We start from the raw sequence: 17370 nt of genomic DNA on the forward strand, positions 1-17370 counted from the left end.
CTTCATGGGTGTTCACTACCCCGGGGCTCCAGCCACCCTGTCCCCTTGAGGCTAAAAGGTGTCAGTATCTGTCCCCCCCAAAAGCGAACAAGTAGTGGGAAGCAGTTTTTTTAATTACTCCAAAATAAGTTGTACATCATGGTGACTAGAGTTAATAATACTGTATTGCATATTTGAAAGTTGCTGAGATCTTAAAAGTTCTCATAACAAGAAAAATATTTTTGTGACTGTATGATGATGGATATTAACTAGACTTATTGTGATTACCATTTCAAAATGTATACAAATATCGAGTCATTATGTTGTACATCTGACACTAATGTTATATGTCAATTATACCTTGATAAAAAAAATTCCTCCACAACATAAAAAGATGAAAAGATTCCCAATGCATTTTTATAAGACAGTTAAATCCTAGTAGTAAAACCTGACAAAGAAAACACAAAGAACTACAGACTAATTTCATTTATTAATATAGGTGCTGAAGTCCCCCTAAATATGCTACCAAATAAAACCCAAGACGAATAAAACTAAAAGATAAGCCATGGTCATGTAGGCTGTAAGGTTTATACCAGGAATGCAGGAGGTTTTAATACTGGTCTGTCACAAATATGGCTAGCTCACGGCACAGCAAGCAACCAAAAGCTGTCATGAGCAGACTGGCTCTTGCAGGCTCCATGGGGTGATATTAAGTGTTGGGAAATTAAAGTCGCTCTCTCATCACAGGAATGATATTCTGGTTCTGCAAAGGGCCTGGGTGGAGAGCGATCTGTTCTTTTATCTTTTTGCTCCCCTGCCAAAGCACCTTTTAAGCCCCCAAGAGAAGGGAGAAAGGGAGAGAAGGCAAAGCATTAGGAATGGCAGAAGGGGGAGTCCAAAATAGCAGGACCCCCAGTCACACTCAGATCAGTCTCTCCTGTTAGTGTGCTCATGATGAATGTGGGAAGTAATAGGGAAAAGCTCATCTAAGTTTTCCACAACTGGCATAATTCTTAAAAATGGGCCCAAGAACATTCTCCATCCCCTCCCTCCCAGATTCTCTCCTTCCCCAAATGTAGTTCAAATCATCTTACCTTGGAGTCATCAGTTCTAAAAGGTAGTCTGTACTTCCTCAGTTTTAAAGTATTCTCACTGTTTTTATGGAAAAAAAAAAGAAAAACAAGTTTAGCCCCAAAGTTGGCTTCATCATTTGTCAGCTGATTTTTGAGAATTTAGTTTTATTTCTTAGACATTTTGCATCAGCTGAGAAGGAGTGAACATAGCAATTATGGCATTAAACCCAAAGGTAGAAGCCTGGTGCCTGCCCAGGGTTTTTCCCAGACACCTTGGTCATCTGTTATGGACTTGGTCTGTCCATCAGAGAAAGCCTTGTTCATAGTTCCCACTAATACTTGTATATCTGTCAGATTATCCTTGTGTCTAGCATATTTTTTCATAGCTCATTGTTGTGTTATTCACTGCAAGATTTTTTTAAAGTTTGAACCAGACACTATTAAACTAAAATTAAACTTTGTCCTACTTATTGCCTTCTATATTGAATTCTCTTCATCTGATTAATACTCTAAGCTCTTCTCACTTTGTTTCCCTCTTTTTATTTTTAGCCCTCCTGCAGAATTGTTTTTAAACAACTTAAAATTAAGTTTAATTTTTTCTGGGTTTATTGAGATGTAGTTGATATACATAGTATAAGTTTAAAGTATATAACATAATGATTTGATATATGTATACGTTGTGAAAGGATTACCTCAGTAAGTTTAGTTAACATCCATCACCTCATACTTACAATTTTTTTCCTTGTGATGAGAACTTTTAATATCTACTCTTTTAGCAATTTTCAAATACGTATACGTGTCTGAGGACTGCAGTGTCAACTATAGTCCTCATGTTGTACGTTACATCCCTAGAACGGGTCTATCTTATAACTGGAAGTCTGTACCTTTTGACCACCTTCCCCCGCCCCAATTCCCCCACCACCCATCACCCACCACCGGCAACTACAAATTTAATCTCTATTTCTATGAGTTTGTTTTTTTTAGATTCTACATATAAGTAGGATCATACGGTATTTGTCTTTAACTTATTTCACTTAGCCTAATTTTTGCACAAATGTCAGGATTTCCTTCTTTTTTGGCTGAGTACTCCAATGTGTGTGTGTGTATCCATTCACTCATCGATGGACACTTAGGTTGTTTCCATGTCTTGGCTATTATAAATAATGCTGCAATAAATATGGGGATGCAGATATCTCTTCAGAATACTGCTTTAGGTTCCTTAGGATATATATCTAGAAGTGGGATTGCTGTATCATATGGTAGTTCTAGTTTTAATTTTTTACAGAACCTTCATACTGTTTTTCCATAGTGGCTGTACCAATTTACATTCCTACCAAGAGTACACAGGGGTCCCCTTTTCTCCACATCTTTGATAACACATCTCTTTTTTTTTAATAACCATTTTAACAGGTGTGAGATGATACCTCATTGTGGTTTTGATTTGCATTTTCCTAATAATTAGTGATGTTGAGCACCTTTTCACTTACCTGTTAACCATCTGAATATCTTCTTTGGAAAAATGTCTATTCAGGTCCCTTGTCCATTTTTAAATTGGATTTGTTTTTTTGTTTGTTTGTTTTGCTATTGAGTTGTACGAGTTCCTTATATATTTTGGATATTAACCCTTTATCAGATACGTGGTTTGCAAATATTTTCTCCCATTCTGTAGGTTGCCTTTCCATCTTGTTGGTAATTGCCTTTGCTGTGCAGCTTTTTAGCTTTATGTAGTCCTACTTGTTTATTTTTTATTTGGTTGCTTGTGCGTTAGGTGTCATATCCAAAAAATTATTGCCAACACCTACATCAAGGAACTTTGTTCCTATGTTTTCTTCTAGGAGTTTAACGGTTTCAGGTCTTACATTCAAGTCTTTAATCAATTTTGAGTTAATTTTTGTAAGTGATGTAAGATAGGGGTCTAGTTTCATTCTTTTGCATGTGAATATCCAATTTTCCCAGCACCATTTAGTGGAGACTGTCTTTTCTACACTAAGTGTTCTTTATCAAATATTAGTTGACCATTTATGGTCTAGATGGCTGTTCTTATGCCAGTACCATACTGTTTTTACAGTTTCTTAATATAGTTTGAAGTCAGGAAGTATGATACCTCTAGCTTTGTTCTTTCTCAGGATTGCTTTGGCTATTCCGGGTCTTTTGTGGCTCCATAGGAATTTTAGGATTGTTTTTTCTATTTCTGTAAAAAAAAAAAAAAAAGTGCCAATCTCAATACAGATTTATTGACTCTATAGATGGCTTTGGGTAGTATGGACATTTTAACAATATTAACAACTCCATTCCAAGAACATGGGGTATCTTTCTATTTGTTTGTGTCTTCTTCAATTAAACAGGAAGTAAATGTGAATAATATGGCTATAAATTACTGCAAATGTTAAAATAATTCAAATTTTAATATATTTTGTAAAAAAGCCACTTTTTCATAAAAAATAATTTGGTTCAGTAATCCCAGATTTTGTTTTTATAAACAGTAAGTGGCTGTGGGAGCAATGAGAAAACAAATGAGAGGAGGGAATCAATAGCTGAAGTTTTGTGATAATAAATACCTATTTAAGTCCCCTCCTCAGCCATCTGGGCCCTGGACAGAGCTGTGTCCTCAGGAGGATTGTGCCTCCTTTAGACCCCGATGGCAGGCGTGTCAGCCACCTCCTGAGGACAGGAGATTCTGGTCCTGACGTGGTTGCTGACCTGAGCAGGCTGCAGGCAACCCGATGGTTGTGGGAAGACAGTGCATAAAACTCCATCTAATGATTCTGGGCTTGGGTATGTAGGGGGTTGGGATCTTATCGGGTGTATTTCTTTTCCTTGCTCACACTAAAGTGGATGTACCACGCGCCCACATCATTAAACACACTTGAATTTCATAGAACTCATAGAAATGTTCAGGTATGCACACACATGAGGGCACTCACATATTTCTACCTGCCTGGATATCACACAACCACATTTCTATCTCACACACATTTACACACAGATACACACACATGCACACACACACACGCGCATGCGCATGCACACAGGTATACTGTAAACTCCCAGCAAGAAACCTCTTTGAGCTCAGTTCTCTAGAGTGAGGGACATAGAACAGGTCCACCACACCCAAAGCCGGCCAGAAAAGTGAGGCAAGCCATGGCTGTGCCTCTTTGATACAGTCACACGAAGACCTCCAAAGTCAAGAAGTCAAGGAGACCTCCCAGCCCGGCTCTTAAGGCCTCCAGAGGCCTTTCCCTTTGGCGCCCTTTATACCTGGGCCTAGCCTAGCTTGGTCTCCTCAGCCCTGTGACTTCCTGGCCTTAGGCGGAAAGGGAGCGTGCCTGGCAGCAGGGCTGGCAGAGGGGACGTGGCTTATCGCTTTCTGAGGTGATGGCTGGGCCTAGTAACATATGACCCAAACGTCTTCCCCCAGGATCCAGTCCCTGGATGCCCCAGCCTAGCTGGGCAGTGGGCTTGACAGCAGCCAAGGTTCCAGGAGCAGGGTGCTTGCTGGTGGTCCAAAGCCCTGCTGTGGGCAGACTGTCCAGGGTGAGGGTGGGCCACCTGCGTTGGAATAGGTAGGTGAGGGTCATGGGTATGTAGAGGGGGTAAAGAAGATGGTCAAATGGTAGGAGGGAGGGCGGTAGAATTGGCAGCGAGGGAGTACAGAAACGTGGAGTGGGAACAGAATGGGCTGCTTGGAGGCTGAAGAAGGATGAAGGGTCCTGGGAGCGGACTTGGAATCTGAAATTAGAAGGAAAATAGAAGGGGCGTCTGGAAAGAGACTAGCACTGCCGTGTCATGGGAAGAGGCAGCGGAGGAAGGGAGGAAAGAGCCCCAGGCCTGGCCCTAATCAATCTGATGGACAACAGCTGTGATTGCCAGCTAGTCCTGCCTCCAAGGAGCGCTGATTGGGCAACTCACCTGTGCCAGTCCTGGGGCCCAGAGAAACTGAACCCCTGTCCTGTAGACCCTTCCCGCCCAGAGCTCCCCACTGGGGTTTCCAAGTGCCCTAGGCCTGGCGGTGACCAGTTTACAGAAGAGCCTAGGGAGGACAGAGCCAGACAGAGAGGAAGCTCCTGGGGGGAGTAGAGAGGAGGAAAAAGTGGCTCCTGTTCACTTCTAGACCAGTCAAGAGGCCTGGGGCAAGAGCATGAATATCGGTGACCCTGAAGCTCAGGACAGGGGTGCGACTGACAGCACCCCTCCCTGCTGCCCCGCAGACCTTTAAGAGTTTACACAAGTGCCAGTTCTCAGGGTGAGGCCAGGGAGGTGACTCCCAGACCTCCGAATTCCAGGCCCTTTCCAGGCCTGGTGCGCAGGACGTTCGAAATAACAAGGCCAGCTCTTGTCCTGGGCCTTCTATGAAAATTGCTTACTTCATACCTACCGCCATACTGGTAATAACCTTGACCCGGCCATGGGCAGAGGCCTCATTTCACTGCCAGTGTGGCATTTGTGTGTCCTGAACTGAAAACGGCTGGTCAGGACTGTCACGTACAGTTGGGTCTCTATCAATAGCAGAACCCTCCCAGAGCTGACACCAATGTATCGCACCCCCTCCTCCCCAGCCTCAGCAAAGGGTGGACCAGAAGGACCGGCTGTCCACTCTCCACAGGCCCTAGTGCTCCTGGAGACCCCAGGAGAACCAAGGCTCAGGACACCTGCATTGTCCTGTGCCAGGGTTGTCATTAACTGCTGGCCTGCTGGGAGGCCAGCCTCTACTGCCACACACACATTGACCTCCTTGGCCTCCCTAATCATGGTCACATCTGCATTCTATTTGCCCAGATGCCATAAACTGTCCCCTTTTGACCAGTGGCCGGTCCAGCGAACAGTGTTTAGTCCGGAGACAAGCAGTCAACCGTCAGCGCTGGGAATTTCAGATCTGCATTCTGCCTGGATTTCAGGTCTCTGCCACTGAGGAGCTCCTAAACTCACTCATTCATTTTGAGACTGGCTCAGGTAGCTTGAATATAGGAAGAAAAAAAGACCATATGAAAATGCTACAAACACTAGCAAGCTGGGCTCTAAAACAACCCACTTATTCAGCTCATGAGGGCAGCTTGATTATTTTGGTCTGGGGGTTAGGGTATCACCACACGTAGGAAGTCTTATGACAGTCTCCCGAAAGGAATTCTTGGAAACAAGGTTCATTCACATTAAAAACAAACAAAAATAGATCTTTATGAAGAAAAACCAGTCACATTACTTTCTCACTACATCTCCTGAAATCACCCAATCAGCCATGTAACTCCAAAGAAAAGGGCGCAGGGCTCAGTGTTGGGAAATCCAGTGTCATGCAGTCTTTCAACTTTCCCTTGGCCACGTAAGAATGGGCTATGGGCCTGGAGTACTCCCTTACCAAAAGATAAGAACCCTCACAGCCTGCGCTGGACTTGTCACCTTGTGTGGAACTCTCTTTCCCTGTTTTAGACTCTGTGTGCTCCTGTGCTCTTCTGCTTAAGCATGTGTGTCATATGGCACCTGGCCAATCCCACTACTGTCCCCAGCAGGGAACAGATGGGATCCTCCTACTGCAGCACAAAAGGGATGCGTGCAGGCCAACTGTCTTGTGTTGGCTACAGGGAGGGGACCTGCTGGCTATGGTGGACCAGTGTACACTGCTGAAGTTGATCCTGCTCTGTCTCTTCTCTATGTGAGTTAAGCACTGTTCTATCCAATGCTTGTCTCTGTTGTGGTTTCCCTGGTGACTATACTACCAAGATGCAGTGAGCAGAAGTATTCAGATATCTGCTTTTAGTGACAAGCAACAGATGTCACTTACTGACGAAGAACTGGATTCTACTCCTGGCTGTGGTGCTAACTAGCTATGTGAATCTGTTTCTTAGTTTTCTCAGCAGCTCTTCCAGCTACATAACATTCCATTTTCTGTAAGAATTAAAGACTATGGACTATGCCCAAGGTCAAAAGTCAATAAGAACTTTTGTAGATTCAGAAGCCAGATGGAATGCTAACAGTATCTGGTTCTAAAATTTTACATATTGGAATCATTTACTGAAGAAAATAGATTTTACTCTAGATCGGAGTTTCTCAACCCTAGCCAGATAATTGTTGCAGGCAGCTGTCCTATGTATTGTGGGATATTTAACTGCATCCCTGGCCTCTCCCCACTAGGTAGTAGCATCTCACTCAGCTGTAACAACCAAAAAATGTTTCCACACATTGCCAAATGTCTCCTGAAGGGCAAACATGTCCCAGGTTGAGAACCACTGATCTAGATGTATTCCTCTAATCAGGATCAAATAATACACATAAACTTGATTCATCAATATACCTCTATCTTTTAAGTAGGAAAACTAAGACATGTCATGAAAAACGAAATCAATCATACGATGCATTATATCATCAAAGATTTAAAATACAACTGGTGTCTTAAACATTTCCCATCTTTAATCAATAAACATTATTCCTTTTAAGAGGTGAAAAAGTTACCCATATTAAAAATACTGAAACAAACATCATTATTAAACACCTTTAAATGATGAATAATTCTACATCTCTCTAACCTCTGTTTCATTAACTAGTGTTCCAGAGTGAAAAATAGTTCTGGCTTTTGTCATGGCTTCATTTATTCCTTTAAAATATTAACTAAGACATGTTTCTAATTTGGCAAACCTAATAACTAATGTCACTGGTTTTAAACAGAATTGGATCTTAATCATCAAGCTAAAGATATAACAAGAAAATGACACTATCACTTAAAGATTGTCTCAGTCTACTGTTCACCATGTACTCAAACACCCTTAAATTAACACCAGCAGAAAGTCTAAAAAATTCATGGACTGCTCTAAGCACATCAAGGAACATTTAAAGCATACTGGACATTTAAAAGATAATGGCAGTAGAACAGCTTAAACTTTTGATACCAGAACAATCCAGAAGTGGAAATCCTTCTGACATTCTTTTCTCCTTTTGGTAAGATCATTAATATTTTATACTTGTGTAACACCGTAAGGATTAAAGAATACAATAAGAGAGCTCCATAATATGCTTGAAATATGAAAGACTATACTATAATTTTTATAGGCACCAAGTTCCTTAAGTTCCAAGTTAAGTCTAGTCAACACTCATTATTCATAAGGACAACTTCAAGTAGCCAGCTTACAAATAAATAAGCAATACGCTACAAATGACTCTTATTTACTACACAGTTCTTAGGATAAACATGTTTATACTTTGACTGAACAGTCACATGGATACTATAATCATGGCGACTGTGTATCACTACTCGGTGAAATTTCTTGCCTTCCTTCATGAGTTCTTCAGAACTTTTTTCAGTGGACATAACATTTTCTACAAAGTATGAATCTTCTAAGTACAGCTCATCTCCTGAAAAATAATATTTTAATTCCATAGTTATTTTATAAAACATTCCAATATTTTAATGACATATAAATTAGTATTTTTTTTTAAATCTATTTCATGTGTTTGGAACCGAGAAAGTTTTTAAATAACCCTAATTTTATGAGTTTACCTCTATTTCTTTCTTGTGTTTTTAATTCTCATACTCCTTAGCTCTCTGTTCCCCAGCCAAGAATTTTCTTTGGGCACATAAATTTATGACTGGTATTTTTCATCATAAACTATAACTTTTATATAGTTCATGACTCTCTTTATCCTAGGCAGTATTAACAGTGGCTTTGATATCCATATATTTTTGGTGTTTCAATGTGGGGTGCTCTAATAATTTTAAGGTTAAATTAGAGAAATCATCATTTATCCACCAAAATTGCTAAATTATCCCACTGTAGGATGAGTAACAAACATTATCACTATTGTGAGACTTAAGACAGGTAGCCGTAAGTAACAAAGGTCACAAAACCCCACTTTAAACTGCCACAAAACCTCCACCCTATACTTGCCCAAAAACAACTGACCATCAACAAACTCCCTAATTCAAATAAGCTGACAATTTACAAGTTCTCACAATTCAAAATTAAAATATAAAAAAGTGAGATAATATGAGACAGAACTTTGTCAGTCTAGGAAATATGTTCACATAAATGTGTATACATAAAGTAACTTATTCAGAACTTCTGGTTATAATAAATACTAAGGATATTTTATAGACTTTGATCTTATTTAAATAATAACCACTGTAGTATTTAAAACATGGACTGTAATTCATGTCTTTGTGTTGGCCAATACTGCCATACTATTATCATGAATTAAATGTGAATACTAACAAAAGCATTGATGCTTCACTGACTTACCTGGTAAAAGCAGGAGGCGGCATCCATCAGCACTTAATAACGTGATTGGCATCCATCTTTCCACCTCTTCTAACACATGATCCAAACAAAATCTGTGCAAGTCAGAGAGAGAGGCAAAGTTTTCAAGTCTTCTTATTTCATAGAACTGTGGGACTATCAACCAAATTTCTTCTGACATGAAACTTTTGATTGCCTCTGATGGAGATGACCACTGTGGAAAACAAAGGTAGAGTTCCTGAAGGTTTTTTTCCATAGACACTGCAACATTTGAGATCGTTAGATCAGTACCTAAGATATAATTAAAGATGTAAAATTAATTCATAGATGCACCTTGTTAAGATTCCACTGAGACAACATGAAAAGGTTTGCTGAAGAAAGCTCGGCTGATCCCAGTTAAGAGGTTGATTATTGGGATATTGATCCTGGGAACTAATAAATAAACCAGGATAGGTCACTAAGGGTTGACCTGTGAGAGTCGTTCAGCATAAAAGGCAAGAGATGCTGAGAAGGCACGGTAAGAAGACTCTGAAGTATAAACTCATGGCAGCGGATTGAGAATTTAGTGCCCATTTGTTCCTCCCACAAATAGGTGCCCTGGGTAGGCCCTGAAGATGTGGTTGTGGACAAGACAAAGCTCTTAGGCCCTATGGTGCCGTCAGCAACCAAAATGCAACGTGATGTGCCCCACATGTTGTAATGTGGGGAAAGAGGAGCAGTAGGAGCTTTCAGGAAGGTTAAGAGGCACAGCTCAGTCTACAGTCCCAGCAGTGTAATAATAGCAGGGTAGCAATCAGCCAGTGTTTGCCCATTTAACTTAAGTCACCTCACTGCTGTGGCATACCCTCCTTGCCAAGCATTCCTTCCATGTACATTTAGATAAAAAGAACTGATTCAATAATTACGGAATAATCCCAAAAGGCCTTTTTCTTTAACTGGTTTACTAGAGGAAAATTGATTCCCACACCTAAACCAGGAGTTGAAATCAATTTCTGCCTTGGATAGCTACAGGCCAAAGGTTTACAAGCTGCATATGCTTAAACATCCCCTAAGAAACCTATTAAATCTTCAGCCTATGTGGCCAGCAATCTAATGTTTAACAAGCACCTCAGGTTATTCTGAAGTTGGCTGCATTTTGAAAACAAAGCTCAGGCTTCAAAGGACCACCCAATCTTTAAGTAATTTATTAGCCATTCTGCTTTGTCAATTCTTTGTGAGTTCTGGGTTAAACAATAGCCATCGACCCACTTAATTCAACCTGTTCAGGTTAGTCTGAACCATAGATTAAATGAACTTATTATTTATTGGTTACCTGTTACTATAAGGCATTGCTCAATTACTTTATGTAAAATATTTCCAATCCTTAGGACAATTCCACGTACTGTCATTTTACAGATGAAGAAACTCAGGCAGCTATTCTAACTAGAAAATCTGGCTACTGGCTTTTAAAACCCACTGTTTTCACTAGGTTTTAGAACCTCAGCACTATTGACACTTTAGGCCAGATAATTCTTTGTTGTGGGCAGTTGTCCTATGTACTAAAGGATGTTTTACAGCATACCTGGGCTCTAGTAGAAGCCAGAAGTCCCCGAATTGTGACAACCGAAAATGTCTCCAGACATTGCCAAATATACCCAGGGGTTGGGGTGGGTGAATAATCCCATGCTGAGAACCGCTAACCTAGACCAGGTTAAGAATTACTTTTTGGAACCTACTCTTCCAACCATAAGTGCTATAATTACCTTCCCCTAACATAACATAAAACAGATAAGTGACAAAACCTATAAAACCACCATTTTTGAACATTGAAAAATGTAGAATTGTACTATGTGAAAAAAGAAAAACAAATGAGGTGAACTCAGTTCCAAGAATTTCCAGCTTTCTGCCAAAAGGTAATTCCCAGACAAAGGCACAAGAAGGGAGAACCTAATCAAAATGTAAGATTCTCACTGACTTGAAGAGACAAGGACCAGAGTTTAGGAAAACCCATACAAGCTAGAATTTGGAAGGCAATGTACCTGAAAGGAGGGAATCTACACAGAGTAGAACTCCAGAAATCTGTATAGGGTGCCTTTGAGTCTTCACTAAACACTAATCTACACATGCATAAGGTGAAACCACATGACACTGGAAAACAATGATTCCTGAGAAAAGGACAATTACCTGGGAGCTTAAGACTAATAGTCCTGGAGTTCATCTAAGGCCAAGAACTTTTCAAATTCCCTCCAACCCAGGTGCAGAGACCTTGCTGAATATAAGGGGCATTGTAGACCCCAGAAGGGTCATACATTAGAAGTGCAGGTATTAGCCTTAGAATAAAGGCTACCATAGACCCACCCCAAAATCACTTAAAAAATCAACCTCAAAAGGATCCATTTGCAACAACTTAACTTCCTGCCAGGAAAGGTCCAACAAGTCTTAAAAGAATATGACAAAATCTAGTACTCAACTAAAAATCACAATATCCAACATCCAATCAAAAATCACAAGACCCACAACAAAAACAGAAAAATGTAAACCATACCTAGAAGAAAAAGCTGTCAATAGAAAAACAAAATTACAGAAATGATGTAATTAGCAGAAAAGGACATATATACAGGTAAAATAAAAGACATTTTTTCTCTCATTTTCAGTCTTTAACAGATTGACTTTTTTATTTTATTTTTTAGGTGAGACAACCCTTGGTTGACCTCACAGATTGCAAGGACCTTGTCAGCTTACAATCTCTTATTTTTTTATTTTTCATGCCCTCAGCACCTGGTCTTCTCATGTGGTCTCCCATCCAAGTACTAACCAGGCCCGACCCTGCTTAGCTTCCGAGATCAGACGGGATTGGGCTTGTTCAGGGTAGCATGGCAATAGACTCAGACTGACTATTTAAGGCAAAAAATAATCAGTGTATTAGAGAGTGTATAATAACAATAAAAGTCAAATGTATGACAACAATAGCATAAAGGGCAGGAGAGGAGAAATCTTAAGTATACTGTCATAAGGTTCTAACACTATACATGAAGCAAAAGATGTATACTGCAAACCCACAGAGGTATAGTTAATAAGTCAATAATAGAGATAAAGCAGAGTCCTAAAAATACTCAAATAATCCAAGTCAGGAAAAGAAAAACAGTGCAAAGAACAGACGGGAACAAATAAAAAACTAACAGTAAGATGGTAGATTTTAATCTAATCTTATTGATAATGACATAAATATAAATGATCTAAACACTCCAAATGAAAGGAAGAAATTGTCATTTTAGATAAAGACTATACGCTGCCTATAAGAAACACACTTTAAATATAAAGACAAAAAGGTTAAAAGTAAAGGATGCAAGAGGATATACTATGTGTCAGCAAATCAAATGAAAAGTAGAGTGACTATATTAATATGAGTAAACTTCAAATTTTAGAATAAAGAAGGATATTTCATTATAATCAAAGGGTCAATCCATAAAGCTTTAACAGTCCTGTCTATACAGCACCTTACAAAGGAGCTTCAAAACACATGAAGCAAAACCTGATAGAATTGAAAAGAAAAAGACAAATCCACAATTATTTGAAGATTTAAGCATTCCTCTCAGTACAGTATTTGATGGAACAACTAAAATAGAAGACCTGACAAATACTACCAAGGAATTTAACCTCATTTCATTTTTACAAACACTCCACCAAACAGAATATTCTTTTTGGGTGCGAAGGGTACAGTTACCAAATTATAATATATCCGTGGGCACGAAATACCTCAATAAATGTAAAAACAAACAAACAAACAAAAAAACCCCACTGAAATCACATAAAATATGTTCTCTGAAAAAGCAAACTACTGTCGGATGAAATGACTTAAAGTGCTTGGAAAGGGGCCTGGCGCCTAATCCGAGTTCTGCTCGGATCCTGGGACGTCCCAGCAGCCCTGCTCGGGGAGCCGCCTGGGGAGACAGAGTCGAGGCCTTGAGATTGTGAAGCCGGGGAAAATACTTCGCCAAGGTTCTGGCTTTCGCCTGCAGGGCTGGGGACCCGACCGCCTAGGTCCCATGCCCGTTCAGTCACTTATTGGCTGTATGGCCCTTATCCGGAGGTTCTGCGTGGGCCTCGGACGCCGGCCGCGCCGTGAGGACGCCCTACCTGGAAGCCCACCACCTCGGCCAACTCTGGTTCGACGGGCGGCGGCTCGCGCACGCAGCACAGGAAGAAGGTCGTGTCGAAGCGGTGGCTGCCATATCGGAAGAACGGCGTGAGCCAGATATTCCACTCGTGCAGCGCCCAGATGTCGGGCGTGCAGTCGAGGTGCTCACACAGGTGCAGGAAGTGGCGTGAGTCGCGGCGAACGCGGGCGCGCCAGGCGGTCACGTCGGGCGGCGGTGGGAGGGCCCGGCCAAGTTCCGGCGCGGCGGCCAGTGAGGCCCGGGGCCGCAGAATCAACACGCCCGCCTCCTCGAAAGCCTCGCGGATGGCGCAGATGCGGAAGGCTACGTCATACGGCAGCGCCGCGTCGTCCCCGTCGGCGGCGTCAGTTTCCATTGCGGGCAGCACTGGAAAGTCAGTGCGTGGGCGCGGACGGGTGACTAAGTTGAAGTACGGCGGCCCGTGATGGGGCGCAAAGAGGCGCAGCCAGTCAGCCGAGCGATCTGCCGCGTCCAGTGCACCGCCTGGAAAGACGTAAGCCCCGGGTAGGAAACGTTGCTGCTCGGAGCGCTGCAGTAGCAGCACCCGGAAGTCCTCGACGGACGGTGGAGGCAGCGCCTGGGCGGCGAGGCCCGGGTGTTTCCAACCCGCCGCTAACACCAAGGTAGCTGCCCGCCGCCACCTGCTTAAACTGGATCGCAGGAGTGCGCTCATTGCGAGTGGCGGCGCTTGGCTTCTGGTCTCCAAGTTCTGACACGGCAGGAGTTCATACACGCCGATCCTACCACCCCAGTGGCCTTTTTGGACGGAGGATGGAGGACGGAGACCCGTGTCTGCTAGGACGAACTCCTGAAGGTCTGTGGACGCGAGCGCTTTTCTATAGGAGGGGCGTGGCGCGCGCTCGAGCAAGCGCCGCCTTCAGTGCCCTGGTTCTCAGTCAGGTAGTTGTGACGAAACAAGGGCCGTCACAAGGAGTACCGCACTATCCTCACCCAGGTCTTTGGACCAAGAGCAGGAATGCTTATGTGTGCATGTTACCTGCCATGATAAAAGCACGATGCAAACCCAAGCCTGGTGACACCTACCCAACGAAAACCTGAGAACTAGGACTTTCTCCCTTTAAAATCCGGGTTGACACATGGCGTATCTCCTTTTGTAGGAAGTGGGTGGTGTCCTAGGGGCAGGTGTCTGAGCTTTGCAGGCTTACATGAATCCCACCAGTGATGGATGAACCAGATACCAAAATCATAAATTTCCCACTGCTCAGCCTGAGTGTGAAAGGTCCTACTTGAATCGTTAAGCCCCAGAATAATCTGGTGTTGTGGGAACCTTTTATTGTCAGTGCACCTGGGACCACCTTAAGCCTCTTAAGGCATTTGGTGATTTACACTTTCATGGTGTTATGGCGCCAATGATTCTGAGACCTACGGAGCCAATTGAGATTAATTATGAGCCTTTATTAGCCGGCCGGCGACCGACTCTCTACCACGCAGGGCTAGAGGAGTTCAGCCCCGCGCTTTCAGAGGAGGCAGCTGATAAAGCTTAAGACCATATCCTGGTGGTCTCCTGAACAAGCAAGCAGAGTACAGAAGTGGTATTTGGCTGTTAGCATATCTTTGCCCGGAACCACACCCTTAATTAACAAATAAATGAGTTACAGAAGCAGATATTGGCCATCTTCATATCTTATGCAACACACTTTCTAAGCCACACACAAACAAGTAGGACAACTTCTGGTATCTAAAGATAGTTCTTTAGATATCTAAAGATAGTTCTTCCCTGTAGCTGACTTAGCTAGTAGGCTCACTTGAAAATTTTCCACCCTTAACAATGGGAGATGTTTAATCTAGGCCTAGAGCTGGAAATTTCCATCTGTTCCACATTTTTAGTGGCTGTAGGACTTACCTCCAAGAGAAATATTACATCTTAGAGACTTTTTAACTCTGAGTTTTCTCTCTTACAACTCCTCATCAGTCGCCAATAGTTTCTCCCACAATTACTATTAAAATTGATCCCACATTATGTTTTTAGGTCAGATATAGACTATATGTACTCTTGCTGAGTTTCATTTACAAGCTGTCATTATAATGTGTTATTTTGTGGGTGAATATCCACAAATGGCACCACCAGTATTTAACCTGATTTTTTTTAGCAGTATTTTCCAAAGGTGCAAATCTCTGTGTACTGACTACATTCCAGAAACAGAACCAGGCCACACTTTGGAAAAGTGCACATGGAGGTCAAAGAAGGACACATGCCTTACTGTGAGGGTCTGCCAACTTTCATCCACCTTTAGTCTACAGAATCCACAGTTGGGGACCCCTCCCTAAACTGCTTCCCTGTGGCTCTCTGCGAATTGGTTCAGAATCTACTGTAGAGTCTTGGTGGCACCCTGGAATCTGTATTTTTAACAATCTCCTACTTTCCAGACAGTTCCAGTGCTATGAGCCATGGGAAGCTGTTAATTCAGTCATAGTGACCTCAAATGCATATCTTCAGGCCATCCTGGAATCTATGGAGGCCTGCTTAGAACAGGACTTCTAAAACAACAAATATATCTGGAAGGCTAATGACAGTTGACTCTTCATTATTTTGTTCTGCTGGTCGTCCGCAGCTGTCTTTACAATAACAAATTTCTTTATTTGGTTTATAGCACATGCATAATCCTAAGAAAAAAGTGGTGCAAACATGTCCTGTGGCTTCTTATCTACTGCTCCAAGTGGGCTTTTGTTTCAGTCTCTCATTCAGTAAGCCCAAATTCATTTATGTTATCCATTGTTTATCAGGTTTTTCAGTTGAAAAAAGGAAGAGAACGTAATCTGCAGGGCTAGCCATGGAGAGATGACATCAGCTTGGAGACACAACAGTAACAGGAGAGTTTGTTCCACCCACCTGGAAACCAATGCCCATCACTGCCATGAAATGAAATTCATCTGTGAATGACCAGTAACATCCTGTGTACCAAAAATCACCACAAAAAAATTATTACTCAAAATGTTTCTTGAAAAAAAGTGTTTTTGAGGTTTTTTAAAAGTTCACAACATTATTTCTCAAAAATGTATTCCATTTATGAGACATTCTGGAAAAAGCAAAAGTATAGAGACAGAAATCAGATCAGTGGTTGCCAGAGCCTGAGGTGGGAGGAAAGGATATGGGGAACTTTTGGGGGGTAAGGGAATCAATCTATATCTTGACTTGGATGATGGTTGCATGATTGTATACATTTGTCAAAAATCAAAACTGCATACCTAAGTAGGGTGAATGTTGCCGTATTTAAATTATAACTCAATAAATTTGACTTCACAAATGTACGAATTCCAACTTCTAAGTCAACCTGAATTTCTCTTTGTAAACTTGACCTTTTTATTATGTACCTTCTCTCATTTGACAAGTTTTTCTAGTTTTCATCTTCAAATTGATTTTTTAGCAGATTTTACCTAAGTTATGGAAAATAAAATGTTTTCACATATATTGGTTCTTTTGCCAACCATCTCATTTTTCAGACTTTTAAAGTAGTATGATAAATAATAACAGCAGTGGGAGCTGACATTTATTGAGCGCTGTGCCTGGAAAATGTCTTATCTCAACATCCCTATGAAGTTTACCTTATTATTACTCCCATTGTAAAGATAAGGCAGTTGAGGTCAGAGAGATTAAGGAACTGCTTTTTGGCAATGCTTTTAATCTCTATGCTAATCTGTCTTGACACTATATTTCAAAACTTGCTTCTGATTCCCTGGGGTAAGATTCCAAAAGCATTTTGCTTTGCTTTTGGGGGAAAGGTCCTGAAGTTGTTTCTCATGACAATTGAGACACTAACTGTTAAAATGTATATTTTAATAACAAAATTTTCTAGGTGATAAGTGCATTCAAATTTTTATTGTAAAAACAATATAACACTAAATAAAAACAATGAAAAAACACCATTCATAATCCCACCACCTTAATATTTTCATTTCTGTATATTTCCTTGTAGATCTCTA

At 41.4% G+C, this 17370-nt stretch overlaps 2 protein-coding genes, 1 long non-coding RNA gene and 1 pseudogene across 3 annotated transcripts in view; 1 reads left to right on the forward strand and 3 right to left on the reverse strand.

The window, feature by feature from the left end:
- TDRD12 (tudor domain containing 12) overlaps positions 1-3181 on the reverse strand; it is a 73932-nt gene extending 70751 nt beyond the window's left edge. The window contains exons 1-2 of the mRNA XM_023537700.1: positions 3157-3181; positions 1074-1131 (exon numbers count right to left, since the gene is read on the reverse strand). Coding sequence (XP_023393468.1) covers positions 1074-1084 — 11 coding nt within the window. The 5' untranslated portion in view covers positions 1085-1131; positions 3157-3181. The remainder of the gene's footprint in view (positions 1-1073; positions 1132-3156) is intronic.
- A 4141-nt stretch (positions 3182-7322) lies between these two features.
- Positions 7323-14259, reverse strand: NUDT19 (nudix hydrolase 19). Its single transcript, XM_011371858.2, has 3 exons — positions 13388-14259; positions 9275-9485; positions 7323-8390 (listed from the first exon to the last, which is right to left on the reverse strand). Exons 1-3 carry the CDS (start codon positions 14099-14101, stop codon positions 8185-8187), a joined length of 1131 nt encoding a protein of 376 aa, XP_011370160.1. The 5' UTR covers positions 14102-14259; the 3' UTR covers positions 7323-8184.
- Positions 12017-12135, reverse strand: LOC111746650 (annotated as a pseudogene).
- Positions 14019-16858, forward strand: LOC111746634. The gene is made up of 2 exons (XR_002783204.1): positions 14019-14242; positions 16174-16858. It is a non-coding gene; the product is annotated as an uncharacterized LOC111746634 (long non-coding RNA).
- The last annotated feature ends 512 nt before the right edge of the window (positions 16859-17370 follow it).

Source organism: Pteropus vampyrus, unplaced genomic scaffold (assembly GCF_000151845.1).
Source record: "Pteropus vampyrus isolate Shadow unplaced genomic scaffold, Pvam_2.0 Scaffold196, whole genome shotgun sequence".
Classification (NCBI taxonomy): domain Eukaryota; kingdom Metazoa; phylum Chordata; class Mammalia; order Chiroptera; family Pteropodidae; genus Pteropus; species Pteropus vampyrus.